Source organism: Grus americana, chromosome 2 (assembly GCF_028858705.1).
Source record: "Grus americana isolate bGruAme1 chromosome 2, bGruAme1.mat, whole genome shotgun sequence".
NCBI classification, from domain to species: domain Eukaryota; kingdom Metazoa; phylum Chordata; class Aves; order Gruiformes; family Gruidae; genus Grus; species Grus americana.
In genome coordinates, this window is record NC_072853.1 from 30,316,316 (window position 1) to 30,342,517 (window position 26,202).

A 26,202-nucleotide genomic window follows, 5' to 3' on the forward strand; every position below is an offset into this window, starting at 1 on the left:
GCTCTCAGTCTTAATGTAACCTTCCATTTAAATCTGTGGTAAAACAAGATTTGGGTCAGTGTCGTTACTTTTCACTCTTCAACCATGCATTGTATAATAATCACAAGACTTTTTTTTTGGGGGGGGGACGGGTGTTCAGGTTTTTTTTTTTTAATTTTTGTTAACATACTGAGGTGGAGTCTAGTAAATGCCAGTAAGAAGGAAGAACATTGTGGCCTTTTACATTTGCGTCTTGCTCATTCACATGGTCGCTGTCAACCTGAGCTGCCTTATTTTAGGGAGAAGGAAAAAGTACATCCAGCAACAAAGCCTCCCAGGGATTCAAGATATCATGGCCTGTAATGGACGTGTTCCAAAAGTGACAATGGGAAATTCCAGCTGATTGTGTGATGTTTGCAGCTGTATTTATGGAAAAAGTGTTATACAGGGAACGGCTTTGCGCTTGAGCATATGTCCAGTCGGTGTGCTGCATGCATGACTGCATTGCTGTCTTAGCGGCAGCTACCCCCATTCCCAGCTCATTTTCCTCTTACACAGTGATCCACAAAGAAATGAAAACAACATTGGGAAACAATAAATTGCAGTAAATGCTTTCATTACTTCATTTTATGCCATTCACTAGGATACTGAGTCACCACCATAATGGCTCCAGGATCAATAATGACAATTAACCCTTTTTGTGTGCACATTGTATTCTGTATTTTGGTGTTATCCCCCCTTTTTTCCCCACTTTAAAGAGTTCTAAAGGCTGAGATTAATAGAAAAAAACATGAACCAGAACATGGAAAGGCTTCTCAGCTTCAGTTCATACAAGTGGATGCTGGCCAAGATCAAGCATCAGTTACCCACTAGAAACCCAGCACTCACTTCATAGATATTCCCAAGTTCTGATATGGGAGGGATGCTTCACTATTGTATTGGATTCATATTTTCTTTCAGCAGGCTTATTCAGTTAGGTTTGTCTGGAAATAGAAGCTGTTCTAATTGTTGTTCCGTTTGCAGTAAGTAACCCAGAAAGGTCCATCTTTGTTTTACTTACATTCAAATAATTAGTTTAACATTTGACACCTCTCCTAAATGAAAACAGTGCTTAAACCTACTGCACTTAGGAGATCACAGCTCCCCAAATCCTGCTCAGATATTGAAAGTCTATAAATCCCTCTCTCCGAGATGTGCAAAATAATCATGCCCACAAGTTATTACATGGAATAACTAATGTTTGGCTATACTCTCTAAATTAAAAATTGTGTGTTTTGCTTCTCTGATAGGTGTTGCAGCTTTGGGAAGGTTGCTAATACAGATGAGTATGAAGGACTATCGCCAAAGGAAAACAGAATCCACTTGGAGAGGCTCAGTTTTGGGTTCAACAGGTTCTTCAGGATACGCTACCCCTGGTGACACATGCTGACAAGGAAGATCATGATGGATGGTGCACAGCACATTTTTTTTCTGCTAGGATGCCAGCCAAAACTGAAATGGTATTGCTGCCATGGCAGAACAACGAGCGAGGGCAAGCAGGGATTAGTACTGTCATAGACATAGACTTCAGCTGTCAGAGAGGGATACAGCCTGTTGTATAGTAGATGGGGAACAGGAGGACAAGTGAATTGAGACCAGCCCATTAAGAATATAAATATTCCACTCAGGTCTTATAATGTTCATAAACTGGTTATGTCCTGCTTTAGTTCTGCCTTTCTCCATACCTCTGATTGCTTCACAGGCAGCTCACATACGAGTCTGTGGGTTGGCTGTGAAAAAATTTCTGGCATACGTGACAGCGTATTACAGCAGTGCGGATGCAGAAATTATCTAACATGGTACAGACATCCCCTAGGACTTTAAGGACAAAACTGAGGTCTTGATTGTCACAGAGAAGTACAATGAAGTTTTATGGTGCATGCATGTAATCTTACATTTGCAAATACCTGAATGTATTTTTCATGCATTATCAAGAGAGTTAACTGTTGGAGCATTTGCATATGAAAAGCCTCCCCCATACACAGATTGCCAGGTTCCAAGTTTTTCTAATCTAAGAAAGGTTCTAGCTATCACATCTTTAGCTGAATTCAATTTTATTTAGTTCTTTTTAAACTGAGAGAAAAAGTAAAAAAAGCAATTGGTGTACAAAAAACATAAAGCACTGGAAAAGCTACCATGTTAGAGGTGTAAATATACTTAATATACCAATATATTTTAAATATTAATATTTTAAATTTTAAATCTGTATTTAGCAAAATTTTGCAGTTTTACAGAATGCAGTATCTGCAGAATAGTATGGGAGCTTTCACTAGTCTTTGCTTTCACTGGTTCTACTAAAAGTTAAGTATGAACATTTATTCTGATATAGGATGATACTGGGAGAGAAGAATCACAGGTCTTTTGTTCATATAGTCACTTCTATAGTTCAGTCACTGGCATCCCAGCAAGGAAAGAAATCTATGCAAAGGTCAAATACAAATTATATTTATGTATCCCAAAAAATACACCTTGGCACCAATTTTTAAAGTTCAATCTAAGTTAGATATAGAGTGTGGGTTTTGTTTTTTTTTATAAAATAGTAAAATCTTTTATTCTACTGTTTATTAGGTATATTTATGTTTACTTACTCAATAAATTATTTGAATGGTTACTATTTTATCCAGCAGCAGCAACTGTACAAGAAACCTGCAGTGTTAAATCCCTGTACAGTGAAAGGAGGCAGGAAGCTAAAGATCTGCACTTCTGTCAAACAGGCAATGAGGAAGACATAGCACTGCTAACCAGTGGGTAGAACAGGCAAAGGACTGCATTTTGGCAAGAATTCTTTCAGTCATTAACTGAGGTATCAATTTATGTGGCAGTATTAAAAAAAGAAACAACAAAACAGAACTATAGAACCAGCTGTGTGTTGAGAGGACAAATAAAACTGATTATTGTGTCCATCACTGTACGGTAGCACAGATACGGTCAACATAGGTTGTTGAGTGAGAAGGACATCTGTGGAACTGCTCCTGCTGTACATTTCTGAAACTTATGGCACTTCACTTTTCTGGGATATGTGAAGGGTGTCGTATGGCTTTATTCCTACAACCATGTCAGACCGCTTGACTGTATTCATGTATCTTGTGCTTTTGGATTTAAATTCTCCCACAGCAAAGGAGACAGAGACCAGATTTTCTTTCTTTCAGCTCTAACTCCACTGAGAGGAAATGGATTATTGCTGCTGCTTGAATTATTTTTTTTGGATTATGATTGAAACAAGAATAGATTTCAGAAAAAAAAGAGTTAAATCTGTAAACACTTTGTAAAAAAAATGGCACAATTGGGATTAGGAGTTTAATAAATAACAATGAGGAGTCTATCTTTTTACACAGTTTCTTTCAATTTCTCATGTAGGTATACTTTCTTGAAACAGAATTTTGTGCTTTCTGCCATTTTAAATAGGACACAAAGTAAGAGCTTGTTATCTTTCTTCTGGGAAGGTACTGAAGAAATGTTCACTGCAATTAAATGCTGTTCTTTATTTGAATATCAGGACTCTTAACATATGACATATATGAGTCTTCCTGCCATTTTGAAAAAAATTAGAAACAAGATAACCAGAAGTCCTTGTGAACAGGAGATTAAAAAGGAAAAGTAGGGAACCACTGGTTTACTCTTTCCTTTCTAATCATGAGCAGCCTGTGGCTGGCAGTAATTATTTTCCTCATCTTAACACCACTGGCCTCTAAATTCCGTCCTGAACATACTTTTACTTTATCTGTAAGCTTAGGTAATAATTGTTAGCATGGTGACCAAAGGAAAGGACAGACTCTTCCCAAATGGCACACTGAAAGTAACAGAAATTATAGGTATGCATTTGAGAAATCAAGGACATTAATACTGTAAAAGCTGAAGGGAAAATCCATTTGGCATAGGAAGCGTGGGCAGTGGAGCATACCATTTAGTTATACTAGAACAAAATTAGTTAGAAAGAAAAGAACTGGTTCTTCATTTATTCCTAATATCTAAAATGCTTGTACCTGTGAAACTGAAATTTAGCTAAGAGAGTTTTGCTGTTGCTTGGTTTTATCAAGTTTAGGCATTTATTCTTGTGTTAATACTTCTGCTTAAAGAAATAGTAATCAACTAAGGGAGGACTGTGTGTAGCGTTGTCAAACTGACATAGAATTAAGAATAATGTTTCTTTAACTACCAAGAAAGAGGGAAAACCCCACCATATTGGTAACAAGATCTAAGAGCTGTAATGGTGATGGGAAGAGACAGAAGCAGCCAAGAGACAGAGGCAGTTCAAGTGCAAACTCATCCACTCTGCTGGATGCACAAGATAATAAATGTGACAAAAATTATCTTATAAACATTGTTCAAAAGTCCACATTTAGCTAGTCTTACATGATCTAAAATATCATCCTTCATGAACGTAAAAATGGCCTTTATGTGCTTTGCATATCTGTGGGCTTATCAAACACTTCAATAAACCAATTTGTGAGTACTGTGCTTACAACGAATACTACTTTCTGTCTTCTCTGCAGTGGAGGAAAGTGGTGTATCAGGAAGAAAGGAAAATACAGTGAGTCATCATATATGCTCTAGAAACTCTATAATAGCAAACAGGAAAGAGCAGTAAACAATCACAGAGGATGAGGAGTGCCACAAGAACAAAGAAAGGAATAAAATATAAATATTTTTATTAACGACCTCTAGCTATATCCAACTGCTCAAGTATAGGAACTATGAATAGCCAACCCCCTAGAAAAAATACTCAACAACATAGATACAAACCCCATGTTTCAATTTGTCAACAAGTGTTGACGTCTGGATTTTGCAGCTCTGAGCTTACTGATCAGTAACACAATGTGCTTGACCAGTGTCACTTTTTTCTAAATGTCACCTTTTCGCACTCTGACACTGCACCCAGTCCTGTCAGTTCCCCTTACATCACGTTCAGGCTGCGCTCTGGGCATGTTCCTCCTGACTGCATGGATGCTCGTTGTGCTATGACTTAGCACATTTACTAGCTGATCTCCTTTTAGTATCCTGCAAGATAAAGCCAATGACATGCAAAAACCAAACATGACTTATCTTCTCATAAGAGAAATGTCACAGATTATATATTGCCCTGTAATTTTCTGACAGTAAATGAATAATAACTTCCTGTAATTTTGAACATGTTACTACTGAAGAGAATAAGATTTCAAAATAATTGCATATTTTATTTTGTATATATCATTTAAATTGTTATCTGGACCTAGTTTATGCTAATTTTTTCCCAAATTTTGCATGAAAAAATCTTTACATGTTAATTAATTTTCTCATGCTTAGTACCTGCCTTTTTGCATATCTCACTAGCTATGAATGTAGCAGATTTATAGCCATCTCTAATTCCTATTCAATATAAACAAAAATAAAGTTAAGATGATGTAGGAAAATCATGTCTCTTGTCTCTAAAAATACTTTCATCAGAGTGAACACTTACCTTCATCTATCACCACAAGGCTACCAACAAAGTATGTAAATTTGGAATAAATAAGTGCTCTGAATGTTTTTGCAGGAAATGATTATTTCTAGAAGATTTGAGATAGAAGTAAGATCACAGAACATAAAATAGGAGGTTTTGCACAGGAAACCAGGGAAGGGGAAGGCCTGAGCTAATCAGTCTCCATGGGGATATTTAATGAAAGAGAGGACAACTGATCTTCTGTAGAGGACAGAGAATACCCAGATACACCTGAGGTACCTTAGATCAGCTGTAACATGGCGGTAATGTTGATACGACCTTGACTGAGAGGATGATAATTCTTTTGTCTGTTTACCATACAAAGTGATGCTGAGTGAAAAGGAAATTGGAAGAACAAAAATTAAACAAGAAAGAGGGCATAGCACGTGCAAACTCACAGACTGTGGCCTTGATAAACCTCCTGTAAAAGAGGGAACGAGGATGTGATCTTTCTTCGTAAAGGGATTATTTACTTTGGTTTAGTTATGGGACCAACTGATCTTAGCAATTTATACCACTTGTTTTCTCTTAACCTGTTTTTTAATCTCTGCATCCCTGAATTCCTGCCCATAGCTATGGAATTAGGCAATTGTGTGCATATTGCCAGAAACCATACCTCTCAGGAAAGAAGGAGCCAACAGGCTTGGACTGTCATATTGTCCATATAAAAGGCTTTGACTAATAAGCTATCTTCTGTAATATTTATTGCTTGCATACTAAAGTCCTCCACATTATCAGGAGCAATTAATGGCAGAGTATAAATATCAGGTTTAAAGGATCTGAACTGTCGTTTATTGCTATAGCTTTAAAACACAAAATGGCTAGATACTCAAATTCAAAACTAGCTATAGTGGTGGCAGAAGTTGTAATGTAGGGAGAACTCAGCCTTTTAACCACTGTATTATACAAAGCTCTTGCTGTTGCTACTACTAATTGAGTTGCTTTAGTTTACAAAAGCCAAACATTGAAAGAAATTTGTTATGAATAATATAAGCTTGTAATGTTTACATATTGAAAATATACTGTGTATTCAAAATCCATGAGTCACGTAGAGTATTAGCTCTCCAGTACCTTTCTTCAGTACTGCCATTTGCAAAAAATATAAAAGCAAATATCTGCAATTTCTTTCTTCAGCTTCTTCTAATACATTTTTAAAACAAGAAAAAAAAATAATTAAAGAAGCAGTAAGAATTCATCATAGTTGCAACATCATGATCCTGAGAAAAAGCCAAAACCAACCAACTGTATGAAGTGTTGGCTGGGAGAAATTTGAAACCATGTGAAAATATTCTATTGATAGATTCTGCCCTCAGGAAAAATTGGGTTTGTAAATTCACTGTAACTGAAGAGGATGGCAAACAATTTGTAATGTACCAGCAATCTACCCTTCCAATGTAAATAACCTGAAGAAAGCCAGTTAATTTCTGAGTCAAAACCAGTTATATTTAATTTCAAATTTCTAGAATGATAATTAATTAAAAATGTTGCACTTTCATCTCTCAACACAAGTTGCTATGCTAAATATCTACCTTCTGATCACAGAAATAACAATCGTATGGTACAGACAGGAAAAGCTTTTGCATAGTTTGACTCCCGTGCTGGTGTCAAATTGTATGACTAACGTAACGACTGTGTTATTTCTAAGCAATTTGGATCTTTGCTGGTAGGATTAAGCAAGGCAGAAGGAGCTTCTGAGACCATCAACACAACACTGTCTCAAGGCAGAGCTCAGGGGAAAAGGAGAGCTGTGATCTGTGGGATACAGGGGAGCTGCTGTCAGCTCCCACCTGTGATCTGAGAACACCACTTCCCTCTCTCCCATTTATGAAGTGGTGCATAGGTCTTTCTCATCCGTCTCCTTCATCTTCCAATCTTTAATACTTCCCAATAGTCCAATGAGGTTCTCAAAAGAGGAATCAAATGGTCTTCCAAACCCAAGGACAGATGCATAGCAAATTTCTTGCCTCTGGTTAAATTAATAGCTGACCCAGAGCACTTGTCTGTAAACACTGGTGAACTGGTAAACACTTACTCCTGAAATGGAGAGTCATTTACCTCAAATGGACTTCCCATGGAAACTGTCAGCATGCCCCAGAAAAACTTCTGTCCTCAGAACTTCACTGGAACTCCAGAGAGGGAGAGTATTTGTTCAGAAAGAGCATCTGAGTGTATCTGCTTGGAGACCTGATAGAGGATTTTGTCTCCTGCACTGGGTGTGTTTATCATCGGTGGCTATGTTCAAATGGGAAAAGTTGTATTACCCTGGAAGCACATGGCCCATGATGAACACCTTGTACGGGGATTCTAGCGATAAATACTGTCAGCACATATCTGCTACAAAGGGGATATCTTCTTAAGCCCCAGCTAGCAATCAGCTTAGTTCCAATACAGAGGGATTAATATATTCACAGGATTTTGTACCAGCCAGTGTAACTAGAAATGGCACAAACTGGATAATAAATCAGTCACAAAACATGGAGATATATAATATATATATATATTCACTCATACAAAGACATATACAACAAAAAGAACATTTCTGATCTTATTTTCTATTAACATAAAGCGTGTGTTTTGCTTTAAAAAAATATCCACAATTTCTACAAATTTTTGGAAGTCTGCAACCAATTTTTTTAGTAACCTACAGTGGTCGTTCTCAAGCCTCACTTGCATCTAACCTCTGAGGTGTCAGTTTGTTGAACAGCCCAGTTTGGTGCTAACCAATTTAGAACTAAGCACTGTGTATAGATTTCAGGGTACGCCCCCAATAAGCTGCAGCAAATTTCATACTTAACAGTTTTAAAAGATGAAGAATATTACCTATGACCATTTTTACAAGCAGAGAAGGATTAAGCTGTGTTTACATGGGTTGTTTATCATCCAGATTAGCCTTTTGCTTTTTTGGCTAATGCTGATAGGTTTAGCATGCAAGCTTCAGTGACACTCATGGACTTCACCATATATATCCAGGGCTTGACAGTTATAAGATCTGTCACAGACACTTGTGTCCCTAAATCCAGGGGACTCAGTTATATGTCAGTGAGAATCTTAATAGCCACTCTTATCAGATCATGGTAAACACCAAAATTACGTTTCTTAAAGGAGTTTAAAATTAAAAGTTTTGAAGAAACATATTTCTTCTGTGCATGAGCAGAAGTAATATCTGGCAAAGGTCACATGCATTCAGTTTTGATTAAAACATGCGTCAAGCTAATTACTGTTTCACACAGGCACATCCCAAGCTTATCAATGTCCTTGTTGAATACTCTCTACTTTTCTGACTAGACTAATTCAACGATCAAAATAATTAACCAGCTTTGTGGCAAATCAAATTTATACAGCTGTGGAAATGAAACAGGTGTGACCTGTATGTCTTCTTGGTTGATCTTTTGTCATGGGACTTCAGTCTCATTTTTTATTTAAGGACCTTGCCAGCAGTTATACATCACAAGATAAGGCTATGATTAATGTGTCAAGGAAAAAATAATGCTTGTTATGTACCACACCTGAACAATGTCAGTGCACTGATAATGAAAGAAAGGTGCCAGAAGGAGTAACTCATGTGTGTTGATGAAATCAGGGAACATTAATTAGACACACACTATTTAAGAGTGTGTAGCAGACTAACATGCCATAAAATTAAGGGCATGATAAATACCAGGTTGATTGCACATCAGGAAAAAACTGATGAAGTTATGCTCCATAATTAATGAATCCCTTCAGAGTACAACTTTCTTAGGCCTTATAAATATCACCTGAATTACTGAAGTAGCTTTGAAATCGTTCCACTGGGGAAATTAATTAAAATTGATGAAAGACGTATAGGAGCTATAGCTATCTTTAGTATTTCTGGGTTCATTGCAACCTGCTGAGTTTCCAGCTGTTTGAGCTATATTTCCAATAGAGAAACCCTGGTTCTTGTAGGTAGAGCTGCAGGAACATAGCAGAAGTAATGTAGATTTATAATCTTTCATTAAGTCAGCTTATGCTGTTCCAATTTTGTGAACTTTTTTTGCTATGTAACGAGGAAAAAAACCAACCCATACAACGTGCAGATTACTCGCAAATCCTCTCAGTGAGGACATTTATATAGCTGCAAGTGTGTGATCTTCTTCCAAGGAAAAAACAGGGACGCTGTTTCCTTTTCCAAGACTGGATTCAACTTTGTTTTCACAAAGTCAAGAGGGGAACTGTTACTTCTCCAAAATGCCAATTTCTGGCCACAATAGCATAATGCTTTCAGTACAGAATGGGAACTGAGCTCCATTTCCTCTCTTCACCATCCTCTCTTTTCCCTACACCTGACTTATTGTAAGATACATAACAACAAATGCAAATTAGTACATAAAAGATAAACCAGCATTTAATTATGCAGAATAGTTTTGAAGAAATAAGTGACAAATAGTTGCTTTGATAAAATAGTATAAATAGAAACAGATTGTTACTAAGCGAGTAAGATAAAAGCATGTTTGAGGTATGTACCCTATATCTTACTGGAGTTATAGAAAAGTTGTGAATGGTGCAATTCAATGCAAGGGATCTGGGACGAGGCTTCCACTGGTTCTGAGACTGATGTTTAATCAGCTTGTTCTACCATTACCTTTGATCATTAAGAGTTTAGATTCAAGCCCAGAGATCACAGCCTTGGACAATATTCTATTTATATAGGCTACAACTGTGAGCCTCTCTATAGAACATTTCAATCAATCAGCTTTATTATTATTCCTGGTGTTATTTTTAACAAGTTAGTAAGGACAGCACAAGAATTTCTCTAATTTCTAGAACTTTCATTCATCACTGGACAAATCTTTCAATATATTACAGTGACTCTACCATGACAGCATTAAATAGAAAGAAAGATCACGACTACCATTGGATTCTAGCATCTCCATCAAAAAACCACTAAATATTCTTTTTAAAAATCCTCACCTTGATAGGATGGTATTAAATCCTTTGAACTTCAATACAGACATGAACTCTGTCATAAACTATTTTGTTGTCATCTCATGTTTCCTAGAGCCCAGAGCACCACGTTCATGCACTGTCACATGAAGTGTTAAATTACATTAATGTCCTAATGTTTCTGAATAATTTATGTTTAGAAAATTTATAATATAACAGTGAGCAGTATGAGTGCATTCCGGATGGGTTATAGCTTCCCTTAAAAAAACATCTTATGGCAGGCTTTATAAATTGGCTGCTCAATTTGCATTTGCTTGAAGCACAGCCAAATATGTGATTATTAAAACCCCTCAAACATTTCTTTTTCTTTTACTAAATTCTTTTTAAACTGATTTGGCTGGTGGCTTTTCAGAACTGAGAGAATGAAAATTCACACACATGATTTTCTGCTGTTTTTCATTGCCCTTGTGATAAAAGAAATACAAAAATGACTTGCCAGGTTTCTTTTACCTCTATTAGATGATAGGAGACCAAATTGGGGGACAGATTTTTGAAGATTCAGTTAATGCCCAGCAGCAACCCATGTCTCAAAAAGCATCAACCTTTTGTACAATACATTCTTAAGGCCTCACTACATATTTCCCAAGAAGGATTGCCTCAGATATCGTATCTCATAATATTTCAGTAATTCTTTTTTGCAATGAGATGAATTTTCTGCCAACTATGTAAACCCAGCTTGGCTTCCACTGCTGTTCACGACAAGATACTTACATGGCCTCAATAAAAGGATCCAGGTGCGCTTTTGAGCACAAGACCCAGCTGCTTTCTTGCCAACATCCCTACTCCCTTCTGCGGATAACTCCAGCGAAGTCCTCACTTCTGCCCATTCCTAGACTCTGCTGTCCACAGAGGAAAACCTGAGTATGGGGTTGGATGGGACCATCATGGGCTCACCTAACCTAGGTCCTGGGGAGAAATGACTTCAGAAATCAGTTTAAATGCTGGCTCGGTGTGTATTTATACCTGAATATATGAACAGTAATAACCTGGAGTATGTTTACATGCAAGGTAGATCCTGGACTTTTTAAAAACTCACAGGTAGGAAAATCAGATTAGTTGAGACACTAAAGTATGTTTTGATGGTGCAACATCTAATAACTCCAAAACATTAATGCTTAATGGCTGTGTTATAGCTTGTGTATAACAATGGTGGCAGTTTATATTAATTTTTCTCAGCAAACCACTACAGCAAATGGTAGTAAATTGGACACTTTTATGGCAGTTTCAACAAATACTCCAACCAAGCAGCTGAAGAAACAGAATAAACGGGCATTCACCTGTAAGACATTCCCTTCAAATCTGAGTTAAATCCCCAAGGAATGCTCCTGGGCCATGTCACATGGCTGTTTTCTGTGAATGCATTGCGTAGGACAACATCACTCTTTTCTAAGCAATAAAGCCTGGATTCAACACTATTTCAGTCAATGTGAATTTTGCCATTGATTTCAGTATTGCATGACCAATTTCAGTATTGCATGATTCATATAAAAGTAATCAATAAAACAAAAAGAACGCCTGGAGAAGATGTTCAAAGGCACAAAATGCTGTTAAAAGCCTGCTTGCTGGAACTGACTTTCATCAGAGATTAGCTGGCAAATTGTCACTCGACATTTTTCCCATCTACTCTCTGATGCACGTCCTGAATTCTGCAGACAGCCATGGGTAGCGTATATCACTTACATGTAACCTAACTATGCACAAAATATCTTTGGTTTTTTTTAACTGCATTAAATGAGTCAGAAATAAGTTATAATGGCAAATGATATATATCAGCCACTTCCCTTTAATTTTAATTTCTCAACATAAAGCAGTTGTTCATCATGTTCCTGAGTTATAAATTCCTGGCAACAAGAATGTTACATAAGGAAAATGTAAACCTCTGCAAAAATTGTAAGCCAGTTATATGCATGATTTTTCTCCCCCCCCCCCCCATCTGCATTTCTGTTTATATACCTACAACTTGTTTTGAAAGTACAATTTTTTATGTGCTTCAAGTTGCTTATTTGAGCTACCAGGATCTGTAGACAATAGCTGACCATATAGTAAAATATAGATAATTCTATGGCAGATCTCTTTTGTTTGAATATGTACAGTACATTCTGTAGAAGTAGGTTTTAAATTCAAGTATAAACATGTTCTCCAACATTAATAATAGCATTTTTGATTAATCAAATATTTTGAAAACTGAATTCTATTAAGCATCCTGAGCTAACATAATAATGTGCATGTATATTCAGGCAAAGATAAAGAAAAGATGTAAAAACACATCCTAATATATTTTTATGAAAAGGAAGAAAGAAATCAGATTTCCTGGTGACCGCACAAACATTTGCAGTGTGGAAGTTCACGCAGCATTCATGGGCAGGTCCATTTGTTAGAATCTGCATTTCATGAGATATTCTCCTCCTAATTTTTTAAAAGGACCCTGGTGAAAGCATAAATCCAACTCATTATAAGAAGGGAGTATAAAGGATTTTGTGTTTACTTTCAAAATCTTGCTAGCATTGCTATCACAATGTTAATCTGGAAAAATAGATTTTTCAATTAATCATGGGAGAGATTGTTCTCACATACAGGAGATAGATACTTCATAAAAGCACATATATTAATATTCATACCTCTTTAGACCAAAAATAATTTATTGTCTGGGCATTTATTGTCAAGTCTAAGCAAAATGTGTGTGAATAGCAGGAAAATATTTTCTTTTTTGACAGAGATCAAAAGGAATCCAAGTAGACTCATTTTGAACACGAATGTTTACAATAGCTTGTCTTTGACAATCAAGATTTACTAAAAACTCACACAAAATATCTGTAACATATACAATAATTTCTGCAAACATGCTCAGAAAGCTTTTTATCCTAGATTTTATAAAAAAATACAAATAGTTGCATGTGCATAATGATGCTCAAACAGTTACAGAAGGCACTGGTGGCTGTATGCTATCCACTCATTACATGCCTCTAGCTACTTACTAACGAACCAGCTTTAAAAAAAGTTTTCTTTCCTACTTGAGGCATCTACATCACCTGGTCACTGTCAAGTGCAATGCAGTATGTGTGGTACATCGCAGGTTACTTACATATCAAAATATACGTTACTGAGGACCGACACTGTGGAATGTTCTTCCCAGAAAGCTCATCTGTGAGTACCAACAAGGAGGTAAGGACAATAGCAAAAACTTTAACAGATTTTCTCGTCTCATGAAAGGAATTTGAAGAGAAACATATCTTAATGCTTGAAAACTATTTTAATTTTAGGGAATATCAGAGTAAGGCAAAAAGGGCTAGAGCTAGATTCATACTGGCATGAGTCCATCTTTATAAGACTTGGTCCTCATCAAATATATTAAATGGAAGATATAAAATGATACCCAGTGGGAAGGCAAATGAAATCAGTACTTAGTGCACCAGAAATGCAATCATAATGTATATTTCTGTTTCTCATTTTACAAGTGACCAGTACTAAATCACTGAAATTTTCTTTGGCCAAAAAGGGCAAGCAGGAAGGTACCTCCCTACTAACCCTACCAGTCTCTCCCTGATTTTTTTTTAAATGATAGACTGTAAGTTTTTTTAAAAAAAAATCTTCCCTTCAAAAAAGATAGCTCATAAAATGGAAAGACCATTTTCAGAATAATACACAAGACTGCTGAGTGTTGAGATTCTCTGGCAGTAGGCTTCAGTTCTGTGCTGATAGCACGTGTCCCCCTGCAGTAACACAATAATAATATAGCAAAACCAAAGTATTGCAAATAGCTGTGCAAAACCGTCAGTGAGTCCTAAGGAAATAATATCTGAATACAAGCAGTAAAACCAGGCTATAAGGTCACACATAGACCCAGCTTTATGACAGACCTGGAGGTGAACCAAAATCAGCAGTAGAATGGCCTTTGGAAACTATTAATAAGACAGATACCAGCAATTTGGAGAACAATTGCTGTTCTATTTAAAGAATTACAGTTGGATGATTTTCTAAGGCAATTTCTAACTCACCAGGGTCAAAAGAAGTCTTATAATACAATATGTATTCATTATTTATTTATTTATTTATTATGAAGCATGGCCCTAGGCAGACTTTATTCCGTGAAAAGTTTGAGAGAAAACAAAGAACAGTTTGTAGAGATCACTGCAGGCTTCTGCAAAAGACAATGAGGAAGAGATGCCACCTTAGTTTTAAGCAGGGGCAGAAAAATCTATAACCATAATCCACAACATAAACTGACATCACAGCCTATTTATCAGAATGTTTAACACACTAGTAACTGACAAAAAAACAGAAGAAATGAAGTGGAACAGAGGAAAACAGAAATTTAAGGCTAAAAATGCGAGCTCTTTAAAACTAAAAATGCTCCATAAATAGGAGCTGGAGTCAAAATATTGATTGTATGTGCTCACAGACTTCATTTTAAGACTACTCTAATGTACCTGAGATCTCTGTCCCCTCTGGGCTGTGTACGATGGGAGGAGGGGGGATGTTTCCAAAGTAACATCCAGAAATGTTTCTGGATTTTACTGTCAAAGAACCTCAAAGATAAAAAATGCTGAAAAAAATGCTGAAAAATACTGGACCTTCTGTCACATTTAGGTCTTGACTGGTGCTTCACGACAAGCAAATATCCCTTTAATGGTTTATTAGATTTTGGATAATAATTTGAGAGACTTGAAAGGTATTTTTTAAAACTTTACAATTTTTTTCCTTGTGAATGTGTCAATGTGCACATACTGTGCTTGGTCTTATCGCTGGTTACAGTTAGAGGTATGTCACTGAAGCATTTATTAGAAGTCCTTTGCTTTTTCATTTTGTATGTTTAATTTTGTAATAAAAATTCTCAGTGATTTACTGAGAAAAGATTGCACATATCAGAAAGACTGGCATTTCAGCCTGTCAGCAGTTTTGACTATAGAAAGAGGCAGAGGTATAAGCTTTGCTTGAAGTTAAGACCTGTACTGGAGGTAGGACGGAGGTGTTCTTTCCTGCTCTGCTCCTACAGAGAAAAAACATGAAAGGGAACAGGGAAAAATCAGGTTGGCTATGAAAAGAAATAAAAGTGTGCTTAAAATCAGGACTTGTATTGCCTTCATATGCAGTCATGCAAGTACTTCTTTTGATAGAGTTGGTACTTCATATGAAAATAAGCAACAGCAGATTTTCCCTTAAGGGAGCAGATTCTCTATGTTCTGAAACCCCTCAAGGGTTTTTCTCCTTTTTCTTAGCAGACAGGTAGAGGGCACTGCTACAGCAGAGTACAGAGATTTTAACAGAGGAAGCCTCGAGTCCCTTCAAGATTTCCATAATTTTATACGTTTTAGAGGTTTTATGAGAATAATACTCTTTCTAACTTGCACATACACTGTATGGTTTGAATAGATACTTTGCCATCAGGTCCATACTGCATGTTTAAAATAGATTTTATAAAATAGGTGAGCAATCTTGATTCAAAATCTAAGTGATGGAGAGGAGAAATGGCAAGTACTTTCAGTAAATTTTCTCTATGACTGATTACACTCAGAAAAAGTGTATCTTAACGTAGCCTGCAGTCATCTAACCTTAGGCTCTAACCACTGGACTTCTGTTTGCTCGGTGTAAGAGCCAGAATTGTCTTTCTATATGGATTGCTTTAGACTATGATATCTTCAACCTGTTGATTGTTATTTTACTATACTTCACTTTTTAAAACTATTATTGGTTTTCCCAGATCTCAAGTCATTACCGGAGTGCAGTCCCAGAACTTGTAAGTTTTGGTTCCTTGTAGAAGACTAACCAACATACAGTAAATGCTGTTTTGCTAATGATAAATTATGTTAGTGATGACCACAGCAACATTTGCTGCCGGCCTGAGAAGTGTGCATGAAAACCAGCATTACATTTATATTTCTGATACCTTCTTAGTTTTCAATGACCTTTCAAATACAAACTTTCAATGGTGTAGTACATTCATTTGCTGATTCCCCTAATACACCTCAAATCACATAATCCAAATTACATGATTTGCATATGTTAATCTTTTTAATAATATCCTTTTTATGATTCTTAATAATAGCTGATGTATTTTTATGAGATCTCCCTAGCTTTCCAATTATTCTTTTTCTTGAAATGTTGTACATTGTCCACTATTCTACTTACTTATGCAAAATAAAGAAACCCCTCCCAACATTAAACCATAACCTTTTTAATGAAGCCAAAGCTATTATTAAGGTTTTTTCCACCCTAAATTTCTCCTTCATAATACTGAAATGACTGGTTTGATTTCTTTGTTATGTTCTCCACTTGCATTGCAGGTGTTCTGACTTCTGCTCTCAGACGATTTTTTTTAGAAGTCACTTCTGAATCTGTACTTGTACTGTTTATTCCTTTCTCTCCCCTTTTTCAAGATACGTTGTAAGTTCTCTATTCCCCAAGTTTTTCTCCTCACTTTTAGTATTTCCTCCCAGCATTTACTCTACAGGGACAAAAATTCTACTTTTCTTCCTGAGGCAGACTCCCACTGAGCAGCGGGGAGCATCACGTGAGTTGTGTGTGTAGGGTTTGGTCAGAGTATTAATCGCGCAAAGATGCTTTTTGAAAAATTACTTTTCAATACTTTTTATTCACTTGTACAGTCTAGAAACAGCAAAACTATGTCTGCTTTAGAAGTCTACACAGACACTTGTAGCTTATTTACCCTTGTTGCTTCACTGAGGGACATATGTCTTAAGTTTTACTGCTTAGTAACATTGGGAAATGAATAATTTCAAACAAGCCAACCTTCTCAGGTCACAGTGAATTCCTTTCAAAGCTACGAGAAGAGCACTTACATCTCTGAAGCCCCTGACTTGTTGAGTAGCAATTATATTTTATTTTTTTTATAAAGATGTTATCCATGTGATGTGAATATTCAATGACATTTGTACTCCTGCAGGTGAATGGCTTCTTGCTCGGCCTTATTACTGATACACTTAATTGCACTGAACTCTACTTCCTCAGAAGGTATGCAGCAATAGGAATATCCCGGGGCAATTCTAGGATAGCTTTACATGAAGAAAGCTGTCTCTGTATCACGCTGAAGAGATATTCCCTTGTTGTCTGGGTCTCTGATGTTTTAGGGAAAGAGGCAGAGTTTTCTTATATGGATCTGGGTCAGTAACTACACTTGTTTTCCCCAATGAGATTTGGTTTTCCAGTCACTTTAACTCCTAGCACACACTGTATTAAAGGCTGCTATTTTCTCTGAGTGGCAGCAGCCTCAGTACTGGGGGTCTTTATTGCCCTAAGAGGCAAAAAGGAGATGGAAGTAATCATGGGCTGATCAAAGTGTAATATAGCAAGACTCAACAGATGCCAACTCTATTTTTTAAGGCTGAAAGTCATTATGCTCTCTGTAAAGGTGGACGAAGAAGATGAGAACAGCAAATCCGTGATGAAAAGATGGCAAGTGGGACCTTATCAATAAAAGAAAATATATCAGGCAAGGCAATAGATCAAAGAATGCTGATAGGACAAAATACTCGTTCAAACTGGAATTTCATAGAATTTCTCATTAGATGTTATCAGTACACAAGAAATGATTTCTTCAACAATACAAGGATACTTGAAAAACACGCATCAGGTGACACCTGTGGACAGCACACCTTTAAATACTGCGCTAGTTTGAACCAAAAGTATTGTGACCTTATGCGACAGCCACGTGCATTTTACATTGTAGCAGTTACCTGCATAACTTTTGAAAAAATCATTTATTTTACTTTCATTTTACTATAACTAATTTAACCCTTTAGTAAATGCACATACTACTTTCTACAGGGCTCTGCATGCAGGGAAGCCTAGGACTGCACAAACACAGTTGGGGAGTGAGGGCAAAGAATCATAATCCACTTGACAATTACAGGTAAAGTTGTGGCATGTCTCCTATGGGGAGAGAGAAATAGTCAGAATAAAAGGAAATATAATGTCTCTCTTCTCATTACACTTTAAAAAACCCCCTGTAATATAACTATTCATCTGTTGATTTTAAAAGAAGCAGAATCTTCACAAGATCTGGATGATACTTTAAAAAAAATTACTGTTCACAGCATGTCAGCATAAAAAATAGCAATGACTATTTCAGCTAAGCAAACTATATTATGCAGTGAAAAGAGATACTGTCATGGAGCTGGTAGCCAAGCCATGTTAGAAGTCATTAAAGTATTTGGAGCATAATTTCAAGACCATTTGATGTTGACAGGATTCTTCATACTGTCATGAATGAGCTTGGGATCGATGCCTTGGAATTCACCCCTTGGACAGGGACAGGATCTGTAGCTGCATTTATGATGACTATTGACTTTATCAATGGTTCCTAATATTCAAAAGTAACGGCTCTTTACCTCAACTGCTATTATACTCTGATTGTCATCGTTGACACACCGAACAGATCCCATTAAGCACCAAAAACATGAAGCTGAAAAAAGTAAAAGATAAGTCCTATGTTTTCCCTTATCATTTCCATCTTCGCCTTAACATTCTGACCCCCTGTTCAGATGTGTAGCAGGGAAGTCCCACAGCAGCCTCTTAACTGCAGGCATCGCTCTGACATCTCTTCCCAGTGCTGTTGCGCACCTTCCTCGAAACACGGCTGTTACTGTCTCTGTCTCCTCTTGCATTTCTTCCAAGTCAAATTTACAGTGTTAGACTGAAGCATCGGTAAGGATCGTATTTTCACTTTTTCATACACAACCCTCCACAATGTGGTCCTGATTTAAGTTGTGAAGCTACACTAACCATGAATAAATTGTAAACATTAATTTCTGGTTTACAGATGTAATTTTTTTCCAATGTTATTTTCTTTGGGGGTAGTAGTCTGCCTTGATTCCTGTAACAGTGAAGTCTACGAGAAAGACCCTGGTGAAAAATGGATGCCTGCTACCTGCTTCATGAGAGGCTTGGAGGCTTGGAGGCATGGCATCTTCAGAAGATGTGAACGACTGCCTCTCCATGGAGGAGACCCACATGTGCACAGCAGCCTACTGCAAGGCTTACCCCGACCATCCTCCTCAGCAGCTGCAGCCCTAAAGCAGGTCAGTCAAAGATTCAAACCTTTTATTTCAGAAAAGCTTTACCACATGTGTTTACCAGTTTTTCAGTGTTTATAAGATTGCATTTGTTATGATGGTTTCCCCTCACTCAGTCATTAGGTCCGTGCAATGAAATGAGAACTCGGCCTATCAGTTAGATAACGCTCTGAATTAAGTACAAAGCATGCTGTATATCTGGGTGTGCAGACACATGTACGCGTGGAGACTCTGTGTATGTGTGTAGGTAGGTACACACAAACATATAGAAATAGCCTGCATCTGAATTTTGTTTATTCAGTGATGCAAGTTCCACAGTTTACTGCGATACTTATTTTTAATTCTCATTAGTTGCAACCATGTATGGAATAAATATGTTAACTACTTAATGTGAGTGCCACTTTGACTAGAATCAAAACCAAAGGTACAATGAAAGTGAAACATTAAGATTAGTTTTGAATTTAGAAATCTTATGTATGATCCTGCAGCTGAATAAAATATATGGAGAACCTTTATCCTATTCATGCAAATAGGTAAATAGACCCATTTTTTAACATCTACTCATCTGGCAACAGTTTTGTACCTGGGACAGAAACTGGAAATGGGCATTCCTTATATGTTACGTTAGGAAAAGGTCATCATGTCTCTATTTTTTCTATCCTCCTCTCTAATCTGATGTGCTTTTAAATTAAGTACAAAATGCCCTTACGCTCTTCATCAAACATTAGAGAAAAAAATGCGCTAGGAAACCTATGCTTACAATACTGTTCAGAATGTACCAAATGCAGAAGCAGAACTTCAATGAATAAGAAAAACCCACAAAGCTCACTTTCGTTTTATGCCAGATCTTCAAGTGTTTTATTGAGAGGTAGTCAGGAGATATAAACCCCAAGGTTTACCTTACATATATTGGAAATTATATACTAAATATCTTTTATTATTGTTTATTAAGGACCACCAAAAATGCCTTCAAGTTTGAAATAGAACATGTTAAATGTAATGGACAGAAAATGTAGTACTTCTCTACTGTTTAACAGAGCTGCTACCACTATTTCAGAATAACAATTGCTTAGATGAAATCTATCCATCAAAAAACCTTTGAGTGATATGAATAGAAGCAGTATCAAAATTAATCAAATAGTTTTGTTTGTCTGTTAAGACTTTTACAGCTGCTAATTAGCTGAGAGGTACTAATGAAGCATCTATGTATATAGTATTAGTATCTAATATAACGGTGGCAGTTTTATTGAGATATTTATTGATTAGGATCTTAAGATCAGAGGCAATTCTAAAACCAAAAAACATTGCAACAGCCACCCTCATAATTACAGATTCGATTCTAATTATGTTTAATTCTTTTTTTTTTCTTTCTTTTTTTTTTCCTTGGCAAATCACAGATTTTCCTCGGGGTCAGCAGGGGTGGAGGGAAAAGGGGAAGAAGGCAGGTTGCCTTCATAAAAGCATTCTTAAAAGCATCTCGTGCAGTTTTTGTGAATGATTATATCCCTACAACAAAAAAACTAACAACTCAGCTACCCAGTCACAAATTTTGTTAGTGTGCACCATAACCAGGCTTGAACAGGAGAGAATGCAAGAATGCAGCTGGCTATAGAAAGAGCTCCTGGTTTACATAATAACAGTGAGAGTAATTAGTATGTTAAAATGAACTAGATTAATTATAATCTGCCTGTATATAAATAATTTTCTTTCACTGCTGCTACAGGAACAAAATTTATGATAATTTATTTTATTTGAATGTGAAGCAAATGATTGATTTCTGTTGCAGCTATTTTAGCAGAGATCTGTCCTGCAAACTTTCTACATGCAGCACATCCATTTGTTTTGGGCAAGAAAAACTGGAGACATGTACAGATTAAGCTCTAAGGACCAGAAACCGAGGTCAGTGATATAGCTGTATATACACCTTCAACTCTGAACAGTAACAATGCTCCTGTCCAGATAAAGTCCAAACTTATCTTCTTCTGAATTGATATTCATCCCCTCCTGCTCTCTCCCTGAAAGCACACAGTCCCTGCATGGCATTTTTCTTAGAGGAACAGCATTTTTCTCAGCCTCAGACATGCTCTCCATTTATAACTTGGCCTCTTGCTAGATTTCCTTACAGTAACACACACTTCATGACCTGACCCACAGCACTTCATTTTTACTTGCCTCAGTCACCCCTCCATAATGTTCTGGAGGAGACAAGATTGGCGCTGATATTCCCCCAGCTGATGCCATAGCAATTTAAAAAGTCAAACAGCTGCTTGACTGGAAAATCATGCATTCAGAAGCCAGTGAATGTTCAGGGCTGGAGTGTCTTAAATGCACAACAGAGACACATGCATGCTTCCCTGCCCCCCAGTTTCTGTTTCTGTGGTTTAAGCAAGCTAGTTGATTCTTCGGAAAGTTATGGTGAAGGAAAATAAAATCACTGCCTTTAAAGTTCTGGTATCGCTGGCTCCCTAAAGCAAATCACATAAAAAAGTCCACCAAGTGAAAGCGTGTCAACCTTGTCAAGTCAAAGGCTACAGCTAGCCAGTCATTAAGCCCTGAATAAAGGATGCTGTGCTGAACTAAACTTATTTTTGATCTCTATTTCTTTGTTGATATTATAAAGCAATCACTCACTGAGGGTTTCCATAGTAACAAGTGAGCTTTTTTTTTTTTTTTTTAAATTTTAAAGGTCTTTCATGCACTTAACATACAGATACACTGGGATAATTGGCAGGGAATACTGTTCCTGCTTTCCTGATATTATTTAACTAGAGCAGGGTAAAGTAAACCATGGTGTTCAACGAAACTGGAGATTTATTTTCCCTCCTCTGCAAGAACATTAAAAAAACTTTACAATTTACTTACATCTTTGGTTTCTGCGTTTGCTCTTGTACATAGTCATTCTGAAGAAATTCCACTTTCTAAGAAGTAATTGCCTTGAACACAGACAAAAGAGATGAGATCGTGCTTCTGCTTTGCAGCGAGACAGTTGCTCACTGACAGAAGGTAACCAGCAATCTCTCAGAGAAAGGCAGGGTAATACCATTCTCCTAAAATCCAGGGGAGATGCTACTGGGCTCTAACTATTTTCTCTGTTACAAAGCTCAGAGACAAAATATATTTATTTTCATATGTTTTCAAATGTGCTTAATAGCAGCTAATAAGATCCAGAAAGCATATAGAATCATGTAATCAAAGTGGAGTAATGTGCTATTCGATAGTCTGACATCGAGATTCCTCAAAAAAGCCCTGATATAACCAAAGTTGCATAAATGATCTCAGAAAGTAATAAAAACTAACTTTTCATTGATAGGTCTTAGAATTATGCATACAACGACATTAAAATATTTTGGGCTAAATTTTCAAGCAAAATTACTGTTTAAAAAAAAAAATCAACACATGTTGATCAATGAAATCCTGACTGCAGGTCTGAGCTCATGAATAGGTTATTCAGGAAATAACATATAAAATGCAATTTTATATTTATTTTTTTATGCCTATGTTTACTTCTGCATTACCTTTCAATGATTTAATGTGGGGAAAGTTATTTAAGCAACAATCTGCTGATTGCTCATTTTTATAACTACTTCGTTGCCCACTAATCTGTTGAATCACAAGGTCATGGGAAAAAAAGTGGCAGCATTGTATGATGTTCCACATACCTGTATGTCACCATTTCAAAGACTCCAGACATTTTCCTAAAGGGAGAAGGGGAAAGGGGAAAAAATTCTCGCTGTGTGTGGGAGATGAGAGGTATGATGACATTCAAGAAAGACGATGTCAGTGGCAACTATGGAGCTGGAATAGAGGTGGAAACTCCATTCAGCAATAAATCTGCCTTCAACAAAATTGTGTGAAAGTATTTCTTAATGTTTTAAGAAATTAATGTTTTGAGGTGCCCTTCACGTTTTCAGAGCTTGATCCCAGATACCACAAATACAGAAGTGTCAACAGATTAGAGATAGAGGGTGCAGTAATGAAAAATAATGAGTATAGTGACTGAAATGTCTTGTTAAATAATAATAGTCTTATTGCTGTTTAAAATCCATAGATTGACAACAGGTCTCTAACCTGCTAAAAGAAATCTAAAGCTAATATCTTTGGCTTAGATGAAAAAGATTAATATCTGGTGCCTATGGATCATTTGTGTTTCAGAAAGTAAAACCCAATCCTTTTCAAAGACAGGAACAGTTTGCAGCATCCATATCTAAAAATATTGACCTACAGTTATTTTCTTCACAAAAAAAAAAAAAAAAAAGAAAAAAGAAAGAATAAAAAAAGGAATGTCTTTCTCAAACTACTTACCCTAAAATTATATTTTCTATCTTCTTTTCCCTCTCAGATGTTTGTTTATATCTCCAGTATAATCATTTTTAGCTTTGAGCATTATTTAATTTTCCTTTCAGTTGTTCAGTATTCACATATCCTCACATTAGCACACTTCTAACCACTGAAGTGAAATTTTTAATTTATATTGGCTCTATTTGTCTACTTTTCCTCCCTCTGTCAAAACCTGACCACATATCCTTTCATTTGCTTTGGATTTGTATCAGCATAGCTGAGGATAAAGTGTAGCCTGAAGAAAGTGAAAGCAACGGATCCATTTATAAGATTTATTTAGTATTTCAACTACAGTCGTCTCAAAATGCAACAGTTGAAATAACACCACCTCTATTGTGGAGGTCATCAGAAAGGTGGGAAATTGCAAAGCACATCAACAGTGACAGGAAGGAAAAAGTTTGGCTAATCATTGCTAAACTTAGCGGCAGACAAAATGTCTGTACCATGTAGAAAGACCCTGCATGCCACATACTCTAATAGCATTGTGCAGTTTATATCCATTGAAATCAGTATTTTTGCAGTAATTTATATGCACAGAGGATAATTCCCCAGTTTTCCCACTTTATTTTTTTCTGTGAGTTAACTTCCAACAGAATCAGGTCTGTGATCTGACTCCGACTAGAGAGATCTGTGGTCTCCCTCCATTTTGCTGCTTCCTGTAGCAATCTTTGTTCCTTTTTTAAGCTCTTTTTCTACTACTACCTGAAGCCCTGGTTTCAGCTGAGATAGAGTTAATTTTCTTCCTAGCAGCTGGCATAGTGCTGTGTTTTGGCTTTAGTATGAAAATAATGTTGATAACACACTGATGTTTTAGTTGTTGCTAAGCAGTGTTTACAATTAATTCAAAGACTTTTCAGGACTTTCAGCCCTGCCAGCGAGGAGACATGAGCCTTCCGCAGGAGGTGAACAAGAAGCTGGGAGGGGACACAGCCAGGACAGCTGACTCCAACTGGCCAAAGGGATATTCCATACCATATGATGTCATGCTCAGTATATAAACTGGGGGGAGTTGGCTGGGAGGCAGTGATCACTGCTCAGAGAGGGGCTGGGTATCGGTCAGTGGGTGATGAGCAATTGCATTGTGCATCACTTGTTTTGTATATTCTATCATTATCATTATTTTCTTCCTTTTCTGTCCTATTAAACTGTCTTTATCTCAACCCATGAGTTTTACTTTTTTTTCAATTCTCTCCCCCATCCTACTGCAGGGAGGGAGTGAGTGAATGGCTGGCTGGTTGTTTTAGCTGCCTGATGGGTTAAACCACGACAGCTCTCATCTGTATTATTCAATTCAAATTTTCCTTCTTTAATTGATGTGGTAAGATGTCCTCAATCTTCTTCCTCAGCCCACATTAGATCTTAACTATAGCAATCATTCCTTTTCCTTATCATTAATGGCTAATTGTTCATTAATTTTTATCATGTGTTTTACCTAGACATGTATTGCTAGCTCTCCATATTATATTACATATAGTACATGCAACAGCATGTATATTTTTCCATTGTTCTTTTGTACATTATTCTATTACAACAATGCATTTGTATGCAAATATCTCAGTAATGGTATAAAATAAAAACATAAACTAAATGGAAATTTCATGGGATAGGAATGAATTTATTTCAAATCAATGATCTCTGAAAACACAGTCTTTATTGATTTTACTTTGTGGTAATTGCAACTCTGATTACTTCTTCAGTACAGTGAAATGCGTTTGCTAAAAATAATGTAAATACACTCTGTTTGGTGAATCATTCTAGGTCTATTCATAAAAACCTATCGCAAAAATGTATGTGATATGTGCTGGCTAGCTTTGAGTGGGCACTATAGCCTCCTGTTTCTCTATGTCACTGTTCTCTGTTCACTTTCATATTATTACAGCTTTAAAAAATGCCAGACTCTTGCATATGACTGGTGAAATGCAGCAAGCTTAGTGAGGTGGGAAGAAATGAATGGAACCGCTGAGCAACAAAAATCACCTAGTCACATTAAGCTTATTACTTGTCTTTAAAAGATACATCTTAAATGATTATGAGAGCTTAAAATATTCTTAAAACAGTCTGTTGGAATAAATTTTAGCAGTTCATCGTTGCTGGTGTAAAATTAATATTAATTACATATTAATTATTAGAATTAATTGTGTCCACATCTGCACATCCCACGTCACCTCTCTCCTTTCTCTCCTCCCCACCCTACAGGTCCCAATAAGGAGCTTTTCTCTCAATACTGCAGTAAATTTCTCAAACTGTTTCTTAAGCAGAGGAAAAGAAAAGATACAGATATTTTACAACTATAACTGCTGACTTGAATGTCACATATTACTCATCAATAAACATTTTGTCTGAGCTATATCTTCAATTTTATTTTTAATGAGGAGATCTTAGACAAGAAAGGAAGGT

General features: G+C 36.6%; 1 protein-coding gene across 11 annotated transcripts in view; it reads right to left on the reverse strand.

Annotated features, from left to right (window-relative positions):
* RALYL (RALY RNA binding protein like) overlaps window positions 1–26,202 on the reverse strand; it is a 391,973-nt gene that overhangs the window by 92,672 nt on the left and 273,099 nt on the right. For 2 of the 11 annotated variants that reach the window (XM_054817869.1, XM_054817865.1), the window contains exon 1: window positions 22,330–22,456. The exons of the other annotated variants lie outside the window; for them this stretch is intronic. In XM_054817869.1, coding sequence (XP_054673844.1) covers window positions 22,330–22,366 — 37 coding nt within the window. In that variant the 5' untranslated portion in view covers window positions 22,367–22,456. Of the gene's footprint in view, window positions 1–22,329; window positions 22,457–26,202 lie in introns of those variants that run through there. 11 annotated transcript variants of the gene reach the window in all.